At 39.7% G+C, this 18,436-nt stretch overlaps 1 protein-coding gene across 2 annotated transcripts in view; it reads right to left on the bottom strand.

Moving 5' to 3' along the window:
- The window catches only part of Gls (glutaminase), a 66,508-nt gene extending 56,816 nt beyond the window's left edge, over nt 1–9,692 (bottom strand). The window contains exon 1 of one of the 2 annotated variants that reach the window (XM_028765558.1): nt 9,072–9,692. In XM_028765558.1, the coding sequence (XP_028621391.1) occupies nt 9,072–9,463 (392 nt within the window). In that variant the 5' untranslated portion in view covers nt 9,464–9,692. The remainder of the gene's footprint in view (nt 1–9,071) is intronic. The other variant, XM_028765557.1, reaches the window with a different exon arrangement.
- Between the last annotated feature and the right edge of the window lie 8,744 nt (nt 9,693–18,436).

Below are 18,436 nucleotides of genomic sequence, written 5' to 3'. Positions count from 1 at the left end.
CTCAGAAAGCTGTCATAAAGACAGCTAGCTCTATGTATTCAGCACTTTTAGAACACTGCCTGACAACTGTAAGCACTCCATCCATGTACAGTAACTGTAGTTGTTCTTTTCTTCTCCTCTTTGTGCAAATGGCTGAAAAGGTTTGACGAGAGCATCAGATGTCAGAGACCTAGAGTTACAGAAATTGTGAGCTTCTTAACTTGGGTGCTGTGAACCAAACTCTCTTAACCACTGGGTCATTTCTCCAGATCTCTTTTAGTTACTTCTAAAGCAATGTATGCTTGCATAATAAACAAAACCCCTCAGATCCTAAGAGTATTAGAAGAAAAATTCACCAGAAACACTTAATAACTAACGTAACAAAAATATGCTGATTGACCAAACTTCTAAACAGAAAAGCAAATTTTCCTATGTTTTGAACAGTCTTTAAGTAAATAAATTATCATACACCAATTTAATGTCTTTGGGGGAAGACTTCTCAGAAATTCAAACATACTCCACTATTCCAATTGTCAATCACTGACATAAATATTATAATGATAAGAATCACAGGTCTCAGCAAGGCATAAGTAACAACTGCAAGCCCAGCCCTGGGAGGTCCACACAGGAGAATCACGTCAAGTTCAAAGCCATCTGAGCTACAATTGAGACCCTGTTTCAAAATGGAAAAGAATCATGGGTCTAAGGCAGACCAATCACTCTGCCTACCTATCACAACTCATAAATATATACAGGGGAAATATATATATGAAGAATTCTCATTTTTAAATACCATCAATTCTAGACTAGTCATAATAGCAACTTTCATGGGTGAATTATGCACATTATTCTGGTTAAAAAATAACAAACAGATCATGTCTGTTGATAATTGTTTTTGTTTTTAGATGTCTAAATACATACATGTACAACTGGCATAAAGGACAGTGAAACAGCTAATTCACAAGCATGTACGTTTATACATAAAAGCATAAAATTTCTCCTAAAAGAGATATTAACATTACATTAATATCATTTATATACCAACCTTTAAGGTTTTAAAACAATTTTTTTTTTAATGAGTGCAAGTAGGCATGAGGCATGAAGGAAGTCTGAAACAACTTTCAGGAGTCAGTTCTCTCCCTTCATGTAGGTTCCAATGATTCTAATCAGGTGTCTGGGCTTGGGTGGCAAGTACTTTTATCAGCTGAGCCATTACCTTGCCTCACTGGTCCCAATTAAAACAAACAAACAAACAAACAAACACACACACAGACAGACAGACAAACAGAAAAAACCCCTACAAGTACATTTATCAACACTAGCATGTTTTAAAAATTAACCTTTATAAAAATAATGACATATCCTGACATAACATTGACCTTAGAGAATTTTTAAAAAACAACTACAATATTTTCATAATTAATAACTGAAAATTACTTACATACTATGCTGTTTTATAAATATTCTAATTTAATCAATTCTAATTTAATGATCTGGTGACAGAAATACACCATAACTTCTAGTACTAAAGAAATTTACTTGCTGACACTATCTTGTCTCCACAGATGGAGAAAGAAACTAAGGTCGAAGAGGTTAAGAGCTGTCCCAAGGCTGCACAACAGCAGAAATGAATTTTGAATGTTTGTTTCGCTGAACCTGGGATCTGCACTACTAGTCCTCTGACTTACTGCCTCGTTACTACTTACGTGGCACAAGCATGTTTTCTAGGTTTTATCCTGATCTAATAGCCTTAAACAAAAGTTTAATAATACTGATGACCCAATATTTAAAGAAAAATTGAACCAGCTGTTAAAATCAGGGATAATAACATACCAATTATTTACAGAAAGTGGTTTGTCAGATAAAACTTTAGATAATGATAGTTTATCACTTTAAAAACTGCAGAATAAGCTTTCTACATATTTATCACACTGGTAAATGGTATTTACTTTGCCTAAAAGCTATGTAAATAACATGAATTATACACTTCTTTCACTTATGGTACATAGTAAAAAAAAATTTAAATGGCCCTTTATTACCACAGCTAGCAAAGTGAGTAAATATTTTTCTTGCTTAAAAGAAAATAAATTAATTTGTATCTATAAGAGGAAAAAATGTAAGTTATGTCTAAGATACATGATCATAAAACTGGCAAGACTGGTATGGAAGCTCCTACCTGTAAACCCTGTTCTCAGGAGGCCACAGAAAGCAGGATTCTAAGTCCAAGGCCATTCAAGGCCACCCAAGGCTACAAAGTCTCTGTCAAAAAACAAAATATCTACCCATAGAAGTTATTATGGCTTGAACCAAACACAAATATTTTCCCTAAACTTTCAAGAAAGCAGAGATCACACCAAAGTCTTTCTTATCTTGTTCTGTTTTCTTCTTCCCTAAAGATTGCCCTTATGTTGTCATAACCATGTATTTTGTTATAGAATTCAAAAGCTAAAAACTATTTTTAGAAACTATATGCTAGATGACTTATTTTTTATCCTGCCTTATCACAGCTTCAGCTGTTAACACAAATCTAGAGTCACCTGGGAAGAAGGACCCTCTAAAATCACGTCATATTGTTTTGTTGTCATGTCTGAGACATTTTCTTAATTTCTAGTTGAAGTAGGAGGTCCCAGACCAGAAAGGCCTATGCATCCCATGGGGAGGACATGCACCTTCTCAAAAATGCACCTGAGCAATCTAGTAGGGTTCCTCTGTTGTTTCTGGGTAAACTCTGGCCTTATCCTACAAGATTAAATGAACTCTTTTTATTTCCTCCCCAATTTAGTTTTGGTTATGGTGCTGTGTGGGCTAGTTATATGTCAACTTGACATAAGCTATAGTCATCTGGGAAGCAGAAGCTTCAATAGAGAAAATGCCCCCATCAAATTGGCTGGTGGGCAAGCCTATGATAGAATTTCTTGATTAATGTTTGATGTAGAAGGGCCTGTACCACCTTAGGTAGTGCCACCCCTAAGCATGTGGTCTTGGATGCTATCAGGCTGAGCAAGCCATGAGAAGCAATCCAGTAAGCAGCACTCCTCCATGGCCCCTCATCAGTTTCTGCCCTGACTTCCCATGATGATGAATTGTGATATGGAAGCATAAGCAAAATAAACTCTTTCCTCCCATGTTGCTTTTGGTCATGGTATTTTATTACAACAGAACCCTAACCAGAGAAATATGTTTATCATTGCAACAGAAACCAAACTACAAATTGTTAAAACAATCTTTTACAAAGCAAGGAGATTATTATGTTAAACAAAGGCCAGTGTTTCACTGCAATCACTCTGACACTACCACAGTTGACTTATTCAGAACTAAATTACAGGAAGAAGTTAATAAAAATCAGACTTCAGGTATTCGTAAGAGAATATCAAATTGCTCTGAAAATATAATGGAGCAGCCCTTTTCAGGCAAGAACTCTTGTCAAAGTGTTTAAATAGAGGTAACAAACAACCTTTACAAAATGTAACAGAGGCTGGAGAGATGAACTTTTAAAGTCTCTCCTAAACCTAAACCTAAAAAAGACCAATTAATTCAATAAAGTGTTCCACTAAACTATCAATAAGGGGGCAGGATGTGTGTGTACATGCTGTGAGCTTGGTTAGGTAATTTATTTTTCTGGGGTATTTTGTGACATACACAAAATAAGGTAGAATTTAATCTCATTTTCTCATTCTAATTGTTAATGAGCTGATAAAATGTCATAAATTCTAATAAAATCCTAATTTTACTCAATATTTACTTATCCTTATTTTACAAGTACATTCTTAACATAAAAACTGTGAGTGGTACTTAATGTTTCTGACTTAAACTGGCTAAAGTGGTAAACTTCAAGCTATTTTTTGTTATAATTTAAAAATTGGATATGGAGGGTAACAGTAAAGGAAGATTATCAAAATGAAGAGAATATAATTAATATATCCCAAGAAAACCAGTTTTAAAAAGAAGCAGAATCAGAGTACCAGAGAATCCTTTACACTGAAATATACTTTACTGTAGGGATAAGCAAACTACAGTCGTGTATAGTGGTGAATTAGCTAACCACTTTGCTCCAGGCAGGTTGCGCTCACTTCACCTACCCAGAAGCTCTCTGGATTTGAGAAACACACACACACACACACACACACACACACACACACACACACACACACGTTTAATTTTGATATGCAGTGACTAGCTTAAGGGCTGGGCATTTCTAATCCTTCCCACAGCTAGCAAATACTCCCCTATGGTACACTCCTGAGTTAACATCTTTTAAAATCTGTATTTCATCTCTGGTACCCCAAACACAATTGGGAAAGTGGCCCCTGTGGTCAGTTTCCCTGATTCTCACATGGTGGTGGGCCTTTAGGTCTGGTCTTTCTTTTTCCCCATCATGATGATCTCTGCTTCCTTCCTCTCTCCCAGTTCCTAGCCTGTACCAATCTCAAAGTCTTGCCTCAGTCTACCTGCCCAACCACTGGGTGTTAGCTCTTAATTGATAAGATCAAAAGCCAATTAGGGACAAGGACCTTCAGCATTTGGACATTTAGATTCCTGATTTTGAAGGTTGGATTAATTCAAAGCATTAGAACCAATCCCCAACAGTTATGGTCACTCCTTTCTATAAATGAAGTTCACAGCGCTGGAAAACAGAAATACTCTTCATTTACCTACTATTGATGACCACTTTGTACCACACATACACACACACACCACTAGATATTCTTTCTATCTTAACTCTAAGTAAACTGTAATACTTTTTAAAAATTATTATTTTAAATATGTGTTTGTGAGTTTATCTATGTGAGCATATGAACTCATGCATGTGCAAGTGCCTGTGGAGGCCAGGAATAGGTGTTGGGTCTCCTGGAGCTGAAGTTACAGGTACTGGACATGATACTGGATCCTCCGCAACAGCAGTACATACTCTTAACTACTGACTCATCTCTCCAGCCCTGAATTGTAAATGTTAACCTTTAGAAATTCAAATTAGATGCAATTCAGAAAGATCATAGAGGTATCTGCCACCTATTTCGAAAGTTGTTATTATATCCAACACCAAAATATATTATCTAGGTCAGCAATTTCATTTTCAGTACTATTTGAAGTACGTATTACTAAATCCTACTTTGAAATTCAATTCTCAGAAAAGACAATGCAGTAATTTTTGTGTGTCTCATATTCCATTTATTATAAGGAGAAACTATGAAAATATGCCTTAACACACCATTGCTAAGCTAGGTGAAATCATTTTTGTGTGAACTTTTTTAAGTTTAAATACTCTTGTGTACTTAAAAGCACATTTTTAAAATGTCATACTTTGTGGAGACATGCAAACATAGTTACTGTATAAGGGGCATAAAGCATTTTAGCAACTACCAAACTATTCTCTAAAATAGTGAACAAATTTATACTTTTATACCAGCAATGCAAGGTGTCCTATTTTCTACCACTTTGGGATCATCTTACTTAACACCTGTCAAATTGACAGAGGAAAATGGTCTCATGGCTATTTTAATAAAATATTTTCAATAGTGTAACCTACAAAAGATATATTTTGTAAAAAGTATATACATACTAGTATTTCAACCTAATCCTTTTCCCTAATAAATAAAATGTCAAAAAAAATCAAAGGTAATTTAATGTACACAAACATACACATACCAGCCTTTCCTAAGCATCATTTACTAAGAGATTTCTGGGCTTTGCTGAAATTAAGAATGTCACACTTAACAGAAGATATAAATCTGATTTCTTTTAAAATGTCTGTTAAGCAAACAAGCAAATTAATCAAGGCTCCCAATGCTATAACATATTTGTAACTGACAATGTACAATCTAGTCCATGTTAGTTTTCTGAAAGGGATACCCTACATTAAGATTCTAAATTCAATTTTACAAACAATTAGGAAAAAATGATGACTCTGGAAATGTAAATTTAAAATTTGAAGTCATGTCATGAATATAAGGACAGAGCTTGTCTTAAGAAACTAAAGTATTATCTATACAAAGAATCAAAGAAGGTAAAGTGGGGGCGGGGGAGAAAGAAGGTAAATCGGGAAAAGAAATAAGGACTTCAGTGAGGAAGAAAACCCCTAAGTGGCCAGGAAAGCAGACAGAACTGTTTTAAAATGAAAAAATAAACAAACAAACAAAAAAACAAAAAACAAGCCAAGCTGTTTGGTTTTTAATGATGGAATGAACAATGATAGAATAACGTAAGACCACTACAGAGAAAGCCTGAGCAAAGGTCATTATGCTTATCTTTAGATACTAAAATGTTACTCAGGTAACAACCTTATCAGACTGAAGGTCTACAGACAATATAAGGTAAGGTGATATTAGTTCAGAGTTTTACAGGTTTTTGGTAAAAAGATAAGTAGGCAACTTGATCATATTTCAACATCTACAATTTAAGATAAGATTAATAAAAATGTAAGGTCGGAACTAAGAAAAGAAAAGCAATATGAACTAATGAGAGTGCTGTGGTTAAGCATTAAGTTTGCTCTGACCTTATTCCCTAGCAAAGTTTAAAAATGCAAACTGCTCAAGTCACATAGTTTCAGGTAAGATATGTATCTTTCAAGATAAACTTTCTCTGGGAACTAGAAATAAAGATTGACACAAGTCTGAAATTTAAAGATCAACACCCACTACAGGTTTTTAGAGTAAAAGAACAAATTATTATTTAGTGAATAAAGCTATGTAGTTTTCAACACATGCCCATTATATGAAATAGCAGCTCATTTCAATTTTCATATGGCTATTTCTTAGTAATACTAAAAAAATCCGGCAGTTCTATGGGCTGCTGACTGACGACGGTCCATGTTCTAGAGGCAGAGCATTTAAAAAGGGATAACTGGATCAAAGCGGAGCTGACCTCCTAGCCTAGGTGAGAGAAATGCACAGAAAATAAAATCGTTCAAAAAAGGAAAACTTTACTTTTGGAAAACAGATCAAACAGAAACTTCAAAAAATTATAATACTTTCTTCCTATCTTCATTTTACATATACTCATGATAGTAGTGGCTTGATTGAAAAGCTAGATTGAAAGCTCTCAGGACTATCTTCCTTTCTGAATTGTTTCTGAACCTGTTTAGTTGTTATCTAAATTTCTGGTTTAATCACATACCCCCCCCCCCACACACACACACACGTCTAGTCCCTTAACTAAGGTAAATAAAGTTATCTTGTTATCTTATTGGCACTTAACACTCTCCAGGAATCTGAGCAAATCTTGGGGGGAATTCCCTCTCTAAACTGGATTCTTCTGCTGGGCAAGATGAGAGGGAATAGGATGGAGCATTAGTCAAAATAGCGTCCTAAATTATTGCTTTAAGATGATTTATTAATACCAATAGGGCAATGAAACCAGAAACTTCTGGGTAAACAAAACTTCACTTTCCTATCTGATTTTTTTTTTCTTTTTAAAAAGAGCACTTAAAGTAATTGGGAAAAAACGGAAACAAAAAACCCACAGGAGCAGAGTACTGTAATAGAAAGCACCTTCCATCCTACAACCTGGATATTAACTATTGAGAGTAAACGTGTTTTGTGCCATAAGCCTGGTAAACCAAATGATGGTAAGGTGAAGCTAAGGTATTTCACTAAACAAACATAATACATATTCTAATTTCTATAACATTAGAGGTGCAAATTTAATCAAAGTGTAGGTTTTAGAAACAAAACAAAGCCTGAAGGAGGTGGCATGCGCCTTTATTAATCCTAGCACTCTAGAGGCAGAGGCAGAGGCAGAGATATCTCTGAGTTGGAGGCCAACCTAGTCTACAGAGTGAGTTTCAGGGCAGTCACAGCTTCACAGAGAAACCCTGCCAAGAAAACAAAACAACAACAACACTAAAAGGGATTTGGGTCATCTAATCCAACACATGCAATAATGTGCCCATGATCATCAAGCTAGTTTGTAGTACAAAGCTATAGTCACAGAATACCATTATTAAGTGGCTTTTTTCTTACTAAGATTTTTTTGTTGTTGTTGTTTTATTTTAAATAGCATTTTTCACTCTGGGAAAATAACCAGGAATGTTTTAGGAAGGTACCAACATCAATTACAGGAAACATTAAGCAGGCCTGAGATTAAAATCATAAAATTCACACTTTCAGTTTGACTTAAACTACTGTGCAGAGCTCCAAGAGAAGTAAAATGCAAAACAGGATACACCATGTCAGTATAAAGTCAGGAAAATAGGATACAGAAAAAGCCTGAAAGTCACTGTTTACCTAGTGGGGAAAACTATTTATATTACACAAAAGCATTCAGCAAAGTGTCATATTTAAGAAAATAATTTTGTTTTCAGGCTAAATTCCCACGCTATATACACAATGAATCAACATCCTATCACAATCAAGTCCCCAAAACTACTTAAGATTTTTATGTATTTTATGCCACACTTCATTTTTGTGCTTTTTTTTTTTTAATTCTTTAAAAATCTGTCCACCTCACAGAAGACATCAGACAAGCCATTGCTGGTCCCGGTAGGAACAGGTGGTCCATGCTGCGTGCCTCGTCCTCTAGGCCACATGTCCCTATTCCGCCTAATCTCATTTCTGAAGCATTATTTCCGGTGGCCCAGATGGCTCTACGCACGCCAAAACGATCCACCTCAGAAGGATTAAGAACCCAAGGCCACATCTGGCATCCAGAGGGATGGTGGCGGAGGCTTACAGAATGGGGGAATTGCGGCCTGGCAAAAAGTGATTCAGGAAGGTAGAGGCTCCGCTCTACGCCCGACTCCCCAATGTCACTCGGGAGAGATGGAGGTTCTCGTGGCATCACCCTCGCAGAGCCGGGCCGCTGAGCATCCGGCTCGGTAGGACAGCAGCCTCTGCCCGACAGAGGCTGCAGCAGGCAAGACCCTCCCGGCGCTCGCCCGTCATCCCGGGGCGACTCGCGCCGGCCACGGAGGGGAAGTGGGAGCAGGCGAGGGGCGCGGGCGGGGCCGGGCCTAATCACATGGCGCAGCCGTCGCAGGCAGCCTGGCATTGCTTTCTTTCTCTTCCGCGAACCTCCGTTGCCCTGCCGCACCGCCACCGCCGCCGCCCACCGCCCAGGGTCCGACCCCTCCCCTCCGCCTCACCCACGCAACTCACTTGTCGCCCGCGGCCACCACCTCCTTGCCCTCGCTGTTGCCGAACGCGTCCGTCTCCCCCGGGCTGTCCTTGGGGCCCGGGGTTGCGGGTGGCGGCGCCCCTGGCTGCTGTTGCTGCTGCTGTGGCGGCGTACCTCCCTTGCCCAGCTCCTGAAGGATCTCCGAGGGCGAACTGGACAGGCCGCCCGCGCCAGGGCCCTTCGCGCGGCCGCCCCCGCCCCACCACGGGTGGAGTCGCGCAGCGGCCACCAGGCCAGCGGTCGGTCGGCTCCCGCCCCGGGGGCGCCGGCATAGGGTACCGAAGGGCTGCGCGCGCCGCAGGACGGCTCCGACGGCGGCGGGCGGCCTCAAGAGCAGCTCTCGCAGCATCGCCGAGCCTCGCAGCCGCATCATGCCGCCGGCTCCCGCTCGTCAAGAGGATGCTTGGGGCGTGGGCGGCTGCTCTGCTCCCGGAACGGTGTCCCGCACCGCAGGAAGAGGACTGAGAAGAGAAAAAGTGCGCGACGGGGTGTGGCCCCTGCTCCGCCGCTCCCGTCGCCGCCGCTGCCGCCGCCGCCACCGAGCCAGCCGCCAGCCGAAGTTCCTCTGGCCGCCGCGAGCTCCGCACTGAGACGGACGCTCAGGGGAGGGCTGGAGACATAGCGCGCTCACCAACCGGGGGCGGGAGGACGCCGACAGCCTGCCCCCTGCACGCTCTTCCATTGGTTCAGCCTGCCAACTTCTCTTCTGATTGGAGAGCGAATCAGTCAAATTCGTCTCCGCGCCCCTGCGCAGTCCCGCGGGGTCCTGGGAGGCGGGGAGAAGGACGACTGACGTGTGTCAGCCCCGCCAGCGGCTCTTCCCCTTCCCTCGGGCCACCTGAGGCCACGCTGGGGACCCGTGGCTCGGGAGTCTGGCCATTCACTAGGCAGGTGCGCTCCAGGGAAGCACGTCCTCGAGCTATTGAGGAAGCTGGAGTGCGCCAGTCCTGGCTGCCCAGGGCTGGAGGGAGATCGGCGGTGGCAGAACGCCGGGTCCAAGCCAACGGCTTGCCCCCTCGGCTTGGAGAATGTGTCCGCCCTTCTGAACATCTGTCCTGCCAAGGCCGCCCGGACGAGCTTCATCCCTCTCCCAAATGTGCTTAAAACTTTCCATGGTTGGCTACTGCCCAGAAGCGAAATGTTTTGGAAAAAATGAGCAAAATCTTTTCAGCTATGCAACTTAAGACATTTAGAACGCTTGAGCGTAGGAACAACGAAGAAAGGAGAAAAAGCCAGAGTAAGGGTGGATCTCTTCTATCATCTACAGGAATTCTCCAATTTTTTTGAACAGCGATTATTTCATTAGTACTAGTTGGCTTGAAAGCAAAATACTGGAGATCTTTTTTCCACTTTAAAAGTTGTTTTTAAAATAGAAGCATCTAAATACCATGTCTCAAAACTGTTTTAGCCCAGCATCACTTTATCCATTTATCCTTTTAGATCTGTGCATATGTTTCCTGGGCCTGTACACACTTTCCACTCCAGAATACAAAATGTTTTAAAACCATTTCCTGAAACAAATAGGCTTAAATGCATAGTTTCACCAAAGTTAGCAGGATATTTATGAGATGGGAAGGGTGTAATGCACCAGATTTAGTAGTCCAATGAATCTGTAAATGTTGAGCTAGATTAGTAACCAAAGAATCTGACTGTGCCTACATGTTACATACAGGTTTGTCATGTTCAACTGTTTTTTTTCAACCTGCTCTTTAGATAGAAAAATGTGAAGGAAATGACCTTATAGAAAAAGATACCAGAATTTTAAATTACATAGATAGGTTTTATTGTTGCTTAAGGTTAACTTGTCAAAAATATTAATAATAGTGAATCAAGGTTCTGGTGTATTTAGGAAAAACAGCACATTCTGGGGGAGAGGTAGCAAATGTTACCCTTAATAATATCTAACTTTTTCTTTCACTGACTTATGAGTGGCTTCCAAACCAAAGTGTTGTTCAGTTTCCTTAAAACAAATAGTTATCAGTTTTTACTGCTTCTTTTCTCCTTTTTCTCAACCTCATCCAGACTACTCACCAATCCAGTCAACGTTTTCATGTCAGTTTTTCCTAGTTTCTCCCATTGCTCAATGAAATGACTTCTGATGATTAAATGTTTAAACACTTTCTAGTATATTTAACAATTAGGAACTTAGGATATGACCCAGTGGGTAGAGGGGCTCCCTTCTCAAGCATGAGGATCTGCAGATCAAATCTCAGGCACTTGCCTACAAGCCAGGCCTGGATGGGAGACAAATGGATCCCTAGGACTCAGAGCTAGTCACGCTAGCTGAATTGGTGAATTCCAGAACCTCTGACCTCCACACAGAGGAAAGCACTCTGTACATGTGTGTGTGCATGCATACAGACAGGCATAGAAAAAGAAAGAAAAGGCACTTATTGGTAGATTAGTTTTACAGTTTCCACTTTTCAGAATGAACTGATAAGAAAGGGCAAATGTTACTTTTAACATTTGGAAGATCCGAGTTTACTAAGGTTTAACCTCTGAGGTAATAATAAAACAACTAATGAGAAAGCTATAGCAAATCAAAACTATTACAGACAGAATAGAAATATGACAGGATATTTTGATTCTTTTTTCATCTTAAAAATTTTTATCTTAATATTTTAATCATACAACTTTGAAAACTGTATTTGTATTATATTACAATTAACCATATCCAAACTATTATTATCAAAACACTTTTTCTGCATATAAGAAAATACCTGGGGGCTGGAGAGATGGCTCAGCGGTTAAGAGCACTGACTGCTCTTCCAGAGGTCCTGAGTTCAATTCCCAGCAACCACATGGTGGCTCACAACCATCTGTAATAAGATCCAATGCTCTCTTCTAGTGTGTCTGAAGGCAGCTACACTGTATTCATACATCAAATAAATAAATAAATAAATCTTAAAAAAAGAGTAAGATGTTCAGTGAAGTAGGAAAAAGGCTTTTAAAAAAAAAATACCTGCAAGAAGAAATGTTGTGTGTGCTAGGCTGTCAGAGACTCTCTGGGACGTCTACTTTGCTAAGTGAGATGCAGTTCCACAGACCCATTGACATAACTGTCAGGAGCAGCCCTGCTTATACACTGAAGGCCTAAAATCAGCCATAGGCCTAAAATCAGCAATAGGCCTGACATACATGCCTGCTAGCACCAAGTCTTGGGTCTCTGTTGAAAAACACTGAAACAGATAGCTGGGAGTTATTGTAAACAGGCAGCTTTGGTGGAAGGCTGCCAAGCCTGGCTCATAGGCCTTGTAGATAGGTAACCTTGGTGGATAGTACCAACTTAGATAAAGACAAGTGAATCATAGTTGGAGTCATAGTGGTCTGTCCCCTGAACCTTCACCCAGCTGACACTCTGTTCTGGAAGATAACTGTACTCCCCCTGAACACCTATACTTCTCCCCTTCATCATCCCCTTCCCCACATCCTGACTTTTTGTGTATATAACCTGTGTGTGCAAAAGTAAAAATTACGATCTGGTCAGATTATAGACAGGTCATCATTCCTTTCGTCTTTGCCTGCTCCCCTCGCTCTCTTTCAGGTGACCTTCCCAGACCCCTGTTTAATGTCTTGCTGGACAGGACACATAACCATCCAAGGGAAAAGATGGCATGTGTGTACTTTGCTCCTGCTCTAAGCCTCTAAGTTGATGAATGTGGCTGAGCTTGCGCCTCAGCATCTGTGTTCTTCATGGCCAGGAAAGGCTAATGCCTCACGATTGCTACATAACCTCTCTCTATGTTTCCCATCTTCATTTCACAAACATTGTGCTTAGTGATTGTTGTCCAAGAGGAAAATAGAAAGTAATTCTTCTTAGACCAGTGCCTCTCAACCTATGAGCCATGAACCCTTTTGGAGGTTTGGGCGATGCTTTCACAGGGTCACCTAAGACCATCAGAAAACAGATACTTACGTTATGATTCACAACAGTAGCAAAATTATACTTATGAAGTTGCAATGAAAATAATTTTATGGTTGTGGGTGGGGGGAGTCACCACAGTGTGAGGAACTGTATTAAAGGGTCACAGCATTAGGAAGGATGAGAACCATTGCCTTGGACTAAAACTGAAAAGACCTGCCTGACACTCTTTCTATTTGTTTACAATTCTTCTAGTTGAAGTATGGAAGGCTCAGGAAACCTTTAAAGAATCTCCCATTGCTACTTCCTGCTTTTATAGGCCCGTGTAAGACTTGTTGAAAAACTCTGCTGAGCATGGCTGCTTTTCCCAGTGCTGAATGTAGGTCTACATTAAGTATTGTAAACCTCTCATTTCTAAAAGGTGAGTAACACTAGCACTTGTAGGGATTAAATGAGCAGCAAATGTAAGCACTTAGAACAATACCAATAGCATCCTGTTAGCTATGATTTCCCTCTAATGAGTAAATTGTTAGGTGAAGTGATCAGTGTTATGTCCATTATTAAAAAGCTAAAAAGGAAATTATTTAAGCCATCTTGAAACATACTATTTAAAGAATTGGAGATAGCATCCAGAATAAAATCTCTTACTTCCTTTTAGAAAACAAAATTGAAAATACCTTAAAATAGAAAAGGAATGTGGAAAAGATTGATTCCTTTAAAAGCTGGACTCAGCTCCCAAGGTACCAGCTACTTACAAATAACCTAAAAATTAGGAAAGACTCCCTGGGGTGGTGGGAGAATCTATATGTTATATGCAAATGTCCTAGCACATAGCAATGGCATGTTAAAGTCGTCCTTCTTAAGGTTTTTCCTTAGCTTTCTCAAATATGTCATCCATAGAAATGAAGTTATATCTTTCTTAATTGTAAAAGCACAAAAATGATGGGCTTTCATTAAATATGTGGCACACACTTCAGCAGTGGTCTGGTTGAAATACTTTTTTTTTTTATGAGGATCTCCTCCTGGTGGCTAAAAAGGGAGTTGAGGGGTGAGGGATGACACATATAATTTCACTGAGAGAGATATGGTAAATATTTCAGTTAATTGAGTTTGTAAGTTGATATTTGTTTGTACTTAGACCAGACTGAAGACAACAGACTTTTGTTAAACTTATATTTTTATTTTTATTTATTTTTATTTTTTTAAAATAATAAAGCCAGGATGTGGGGAAGAGGATAACACTGGAGTGTGGGTGTTCAGGGGGAATACAGATATCTTTCAGAACTGGGTATTGGCTGGGTGAAGGTTCAGGGGACAGGTCACTATGACTCTGCCTATGACTCACTTGTCCTTATCTAAGTTGGTATTGTCTGCCAAGGCTACCTATTTACAAAGTCTATGACTACTCGGGCTGGTAAATTTCCACAAAAGCTGCCTGTTTACAATAGCTTATAGCCATCTGTTTCAATGTTTTTCCACAGAGACCCAAGACTTGGTGTTAGTATACATGTATGACAGGCGTATTGCTGATTTTAGGCCTATGGCTGATTTTAGGCCTACAATGTGTAATCGGGGCCGCCCCTGACATCTCCTCCCTTCTCTAAGTATAGAAGGGCTGTGGAAATTCTAATCTTACGAAGGTGGGGATAGAGGCCTTACCTCCAGTAATTGAAGGGGACCTTGTAATGGCTTTGGTCCCCCTGTCGTTGTCCAGTGAGGCATGAGGGCCATACCCATCCCAATGTCTTTTTCCTGGAGAGGGGATACTTTTGACATCAACCCCTATACAGTCAGCCTTGTCCCTCAAGGAACCCGGATAGATATTTTTAACTTTTATTTATATTCCCTTGCAGTGCTTAGCCTTGCAGCCTAAGCAAGAATTCAGATCGCCAGTCAGAGGGGGTTCTGGGTGGCCCCTCTCTGCTTGGTCTAGGGGCGGAAGTTCCCTCTTTTAGGTTGGGTGGAGATGGGTTTTGGGAACACCCTGTATAAAGTAACAACCTCATCTTGAGTCTCATGGTCCTCCATAGCTAACTTATGATAATGTATCTGAATAGGTTTTGCTACCAAATTACTTATCTGTTGTATCACAGAGTTAGTCCACCTATTTGAGGGCCAGGGACCAGCAGAAATAAGCAAAAAGAACCCAAATAATGGTCCCAAGATGGGAGGAGGTAGGGTTGACAACGTTGGAGAGGCTGAAAACCAATTCTTGTACCAGCATTCATCTGTCTCTTTCTCTCTCTGATTTTTCTCAGGGCCTTCACTGACCTATTTCATGCTCTCTTTAACCCTCCCTGTCTTGTCTATGTAAAGGCAACATTCACCTTTAAGGGCTGTACACAGTCAAGAGCTGTACACAGCCTTTTCTATTATAATAGAGTAAATCAAGTCCAATAAGGATCTTTGCTATTTTAGGAGGTCTCTTCAGACAGTGAAACGAGGGATTTCTTCAGATTAGTGATGTCAGTCTCTAGCTGTTTGATGTTCTTGTCAGTGGCCCTTCAAAGGTCTGTGTAGTGTAAGTTTGGAGGCCAGCATCTGGATTAGAACTTCCAACAGCAAACATCAAGGTGATTCATTTTTACCTGGAAAGGAAAAAAGAAGGGAATTCTCAGGGAGATTTCTCTTCTCTGGATGTAAATTGTTATTCATCGTATTTATGGTTGGGCCTGGCTTTGTGGTGGTATATATTTTTTTCATTAATCTTTTTGGTAGCTGGTTAGCTGTGCCTTCTGTGGTATCGGACAGGAATATCAGTCCTCGGCCCCATAAGGGAACTGGGTCTGGGCCATTCCCTTTAAGGGTAAGAGGGTCCCTTCCCATATCTGTGGCAAAGTTTTTGTTGGTCTCGGTGGTGCCAGAGGCAGACAGCAGCAGATTTGCCATGAGCTTTCAGTTTTAGAGAGTTAAAAGTGAACAAGGCATGATGGAGAGTATTTCAGGGGGACTCCTTCTGGGGGTACTGTTCCCCCTCTTTTGTTTTTAAAGCCAATTTTTCAGAGTTCTTGTAAAATCAGGGCAGAAGCGCCAACAGTCGCTCCTTCCACACTCAGAGAGTCATGAAGACCCTATTTAAAGAAATATAAATCTATGTTAATAATCTTTTATCAAAGGACTGTTATAGCACCACTGACAACTAATCAGACTATATAATATATCGATTAGTAATAGCTTCTTCTACTTTTTGTGAGATTACTTCTCTTTTGTCAATTAATTGTTGAGGAAAATTAGGATTTACATCTCTCTTAAGACTATTGAACAGAAACTTAAATTCTTTTGTGGAGAGCTTAAAATAAGATCTTAGCCAATTAGCATCTCCTAGAAACTTTTGAAAAGAATTTAAAATAAGTAAACTCTCTCTCTTTTTGGCAATGGACTTTTAATTACTCCTGAAGTTTCAAAATGATTTTCTTATTTTTTCTATGGATTCATATTTAAATTTAAATCAACTAAACCTATCCCAGAGATAAAAAAAAAAAGTCTTATTACTTGGTATATTAGTACTCCTCCATGGCTTTTGTAAATAATCCAAAAGCTAGCTAAGTGATACTTACTCAAGAATAAAATGTCCTCCATAAGAGACTGTAGTGTTGTCCCCAAATATTTTTCTCTCCTCAAAAAGAAGGCTTTATCACTTCACGTTTTTGGATCAGACTTGTCCTTGATGAAACATGCAAAGAAATGCTGTGCCGTGCTGTACCATGGCGTCTCATGCCATACCAAACCGTCCCGTGTCGTGTCGTGCCGTGCCATGCCAAGATGTGCCATGCCAAGCTGTGCCATGCCATGCTGTGCCATTCCATGCCACATCATGGCATGCTATGTCAGCATTTGGTTCTGCCATCTCTTTTTCCCTTTTAAGAGTGGTAGGCATGCTTAAGGAAAGGGTTTCATTTTTTACCTGGCCATTCCAAGCAAAGCTGACACTTATGACTGATAAATACTACAAAGAGAAATGAACACTATTGTAATTCACATAGAATAGCAGATTATTAATTACCATTGAATAATTGATTTTAAGCTAATTAGTAAAGTGTTCAAGTATACGGATTGCAAAGAACATTTGAGAACTATGAACACAGTTGAAAGCTGCAGACCAGTTGAAACTGAGAATCTGAGCAGCTGATGACAATGCCCATAAGAACAGCATCATTTTTCAGGGACAGTTAAAAGTTCAAGTGGGAACATTTGATTGACAATTCAATACATCATAGGTATTTGGACATTTTAAGCGGAAAGAGAATGGTGACTATTTGAGAGAAAGTCACCTATCAATTATGTAATGTTTAGTTTGGTGTATGTCTAATATTGCCTCATCTTCTGCAATTTGTCACATTTTCTCAGCTCCCGAAAAGAACTTTTAACTATGTTTATCCAGTAGTGAGATAGTGAGATGGTGTTACCAACCTAGAAACAAATAGTTCAACTCCATGAGAATTGTTTAATGAAGCTAACTCCAAAAGTTAAAGTCCACAATATATTTTAAAACTCTTTCTCCCTCTCTTTCTTTCTCTTTCTCTCTCCCTCTTTGCCTCTTTCTGCTTCTCTCCCTCTCCCTTCCTCCCTTCTCTCTCCCTCTGTCCCTCTCTCCATCCCCTCTGTGTGTGTATGTGTGTGTGTGTGTGTGTGTGTGTGTGTGTGCATGTAGTATGGTGTATGTATGAAGGTCAGAGGACAACTTGGAGAACTCAGATCTCCAAGAACTCTTAGTTTCATTTATTAAAGTGGATAAAACATGAAAGTTAAGGGAGGACAAAGTAAGTTAGAGATGTGTACATTATATATAATGCCATGATTATAAAAATTTAGAACACAAGAAACAAATTTTTGTTCATGGGCTTATGAATATGTAATTTACACTTAACTTAAAGACAACAGAGAGTCTACCTAGGGATGAGTACACCTGTCTAGTCTACAAACTTGAGCTATGCACAGAAACAGTGAGTCCAGTCTAGTCCAGTCCAGTGGCTCTTATCCCTGGGTATACAGGAGATGGATGGCAGAGGCTCTTATCCCCGGGTATACGGGAGATAGATGGCAGAGGTATACACACAAAGTTTCAATTGTATCTGTAGTGAGCGAGCTCTTAAAATAACAAGATAAAAGATCTGAATTTGAAAAATCTGAGGCAAATATAAAGCATTGTGCTCACTTTTACTCTATCTGAAATAGTGCAAGAAAAGAATTTTTGTTTCAGTGTTGAAAGCCATCACAACTCTCTAACAATTATTGTAAAGGATAAGTTAATTAACAGCAACTCTTGAATTTTGCTGTCAACAGTGGGTTGATAATATGTAAGCAAGGGAGCTACATTGTAAATAGTTTTTAGGAGGACAATCCACAAGAAATTGTTTCAACTGCAGATTATACACAAGGTACAAGGTAGTATATTTAACTGAAAACCTTCTGGAGAAAACTATAAATGGCTAACTCAAACATAAAAATAGTTCTTTCATCAATAAAGCACAAATTTAAAATCCT

The sequence above is a fragment of the Grammomys surdaster genome, unplaced genomic scaffold, assembly GCF_004785775.1.
Source record: "Grammomys surdaster isolate TR1022 unplaced genomic scaffold, NIH_TR_1.0 165, whole genome shotgun sequence".
Taxonomy (NCBI): Eukaryota; Metazoa; Chordata; class Mammalia; order Rodentia; family Muridae; genus Grammomys; species Grammomys surdaster.
This window is presented reverse-complemented; position numbering and strand designations above follow the sequence as displayed.